This window comes from Camelina sativa, chromosome 14 (genome assembly GCF_000633955.1).
Source record: "Camelina sativa cultivar DH55 chromosome 14, Cs, whole genome shotgun sequence".
Taxonomy (NCBI): domain Eukaryota; kingdom Viridiplantae; phylum Streptophyta; class Magnoliopsida; order Brassicales; family Brassicaceae; genus Camelina; species Camelina sativa.
Window position 1 is genome coordinate 422471 of NC_025698.1, and position 2280 is coordinate 424750.

Below are 2280 nucleotides of genomic sequence, written 5' to 3' on the forward strand. Positions count from 1 at the left end.
ATAAAGTAACATTTGCTCCAATCCTACTATATTTTACTTTAAAATAGAGAAAATGATAGGATTGTTCTATATATAGAGCAACTCTATTTTCAGCTCTATTTTTTTACATTAACTCTATTTTAGAGTTGCAAATAGAGTAATACATTGAAGCAAAACAATGCTCTATTTTTGAGTTATTCTATTTTAGAGGAAAAAATAGAGATATACAATGGAGATGGTCTTATAAAAGTTTTGATATTTTTCTTTTGGCCAACAATTAGTTGTTGGAAATTTATAATTTGTATAGAACAATCAAAACCGAAAAAGATGATGTAGGTTATAATCAGCTATATATTCAAATTCGTGAAATCTCTATCCATTAAAGTCAAATGACATGATTTTATAAACTAGCTTTCATACAGTTTTGTAAATTTGATATTAAAGAGAAAAAAAATTCTCACTTAATAATATATGAATTTCTGAAATATATTAATTTTTAAGATTTGAAAATTTAAAAAAAGAAAATTAATATGGGTTCTTTTGTTGAAAAAAAAAATTAATATGGGATGGAAATCGACCAGACCAATAGGATGATGGAATTTCTATAGAAATGGTCAATAGTGAGATAACTTTCTTCATGGGCTTATCAATTTTTGATGGACTGTAAAACTTTTTTTGGGCTTTGAGACTGCTGCGATCATACGGAGAGGCAAGTAATAAGAAGACCTACAAGAAAACATAGGCATGAATAGATGATTTTATTTAACAAACAATTTGTATGCGAAAGATAATAGGTGGAGTGGAGACTACGGATTATATACCAAAATCATACGAATTGTGAAACTTTCATCAACTTGAAGTAAGGAAAAAAAAAAAGGATGGATTTTTTCAACTGACCAGTCACATACATTTTCTTATTATACAATCAAAAGTTCAAATCCATTAATTGTTATTGTCAGGTTAATTTTGACGGAGACACGGAGTCAATAACCCAATGTTGACCATCGGTTTTGACCTTTAACCGGTTAATCTCTGCGAACAAATTCACAGCTCTCCTAACTCCTCTATTATCCGCCGCCGTGAAATAATCGTGACCAAATATAACTCCGCCGGGTCGGAGTATCCTAACCGCCCGGTTTATATCTGCCCAAGCGGAATTGAAATCGTGACCTGCGTCTATCTCCACTAGATCCGCCGTCACTCCCCACTCACACATCTTCTCCAAAGCAGAACCGGTCGAGAAAGGAACCGGCAATATCGAACCGGAAAACTCCGAGCTAACCACGTTTTGCATAAACTGGTACATAAGCAAAACGTCACCGTTTACCAACGCCACGTCCTTGAACCGGTCGCGAAACCCTGGCCAGCCACGGAAGTCGTCGACGCAGAGTATCTGAGTCTCCTCGAGCCCAAGGCGGCGCGTGAGATTCGCCATGTGTATCGCCGACGCGCCGAGGAAGCTCCCGATTTCGACGATCGTCTTAGGTTTGACTCGGCGGATCAGATTCTCGAACACGGCTCCGTACGATCCCCAGCCTTTGATTCTTTTTCGCCGGAGGAGTTTAGCTGCGTGCGGTGGCGGGAATTCAGAGTACGGTGAAGTCCCGTTAAAGATCCGGTCTATCACCGTACGTCGGATTCGTTCAGGCGGAACAGGATCGCCGCATCGAGTAGTCACCCGGAAGTTGTCGATCGAACAATCTTGAGGTTTTGTCGTCTTTACGGTTCTCACTTCCGCCGTAGAAGGTGGTGGCTGCTGCGGCGGCTGACGGTTGTAGTAGGCGGAGAAATAACCAAAAGCGTATGATAGCAATATGAAGATAACGTACGCAGTCTTCGTTTTCAAGAACTGGAGACCATCGCGTTTGTGAGGAAGAAGACGACGATCATCCTTCATGATCATGTTTTGGTGAGAAAGAATGAAGTAAAAAAAAAAAGGATGAAGGATGAATATTAATGTTTGTAATTAACTTTATAGAAAACGAATTAATTATTATTTATTTGGCGGGTCAGTTTGTTAAGACGTTTAAATACAATCGGATAAGCGATTGCTCAGGTCGTGTGATCTTCAATTTATTAATTTTAGTATTTGACTTTACGTGTCTAGAAAGTCACATGTGATGTAGTCAATTACAATCAAAATGTTTAGCTTTTTATTCTTGACCTAGTTAATTTTGTTGTTTCATGACTTATCACACTCCCCTAGACCTATTTAATTAAATAAAACTGCTCTAAGTTGAAGTCATTTTACGCAAATTACAAATCTCGAACTCTTGAGTGTATTTTACGAAATTATAAGGT

The 2280-nt window shown here is 37.6% G+C and overlaps 1 protein-coding gene across 1 annotated transcript; it reads right to left on the bottom strand.

Annotated features, from left to right (window-relative positions):
* LOC104738676 lies at positions 646-2013 on the bottom strand. The gene is made up of 2 exons (XM_010458857.2): positions 888-2013; positions 646-705 (listed from the first exon to the last, which is right to left on the bottom strand). Exon 1 carries the CDS (start codon positions 1880-1882, stop codon positions 935-937), a length of 948 nt encoding a protein of 315 aa, XP_010457159.1. The 5' UTR covers positions 1883-2013; the 3' UTR covers positions 646-705; positions 888-934.

What these genes read in the sequence shown, in the direction of transcription:
- LOC104738676 (XM_010458857.2), bottom strand. Translation starts at nt 1,882, where the DNA reads ATGATCATGAAGGATGATCGTCGTCTTCTTCCTCACAAACGCGATGGT.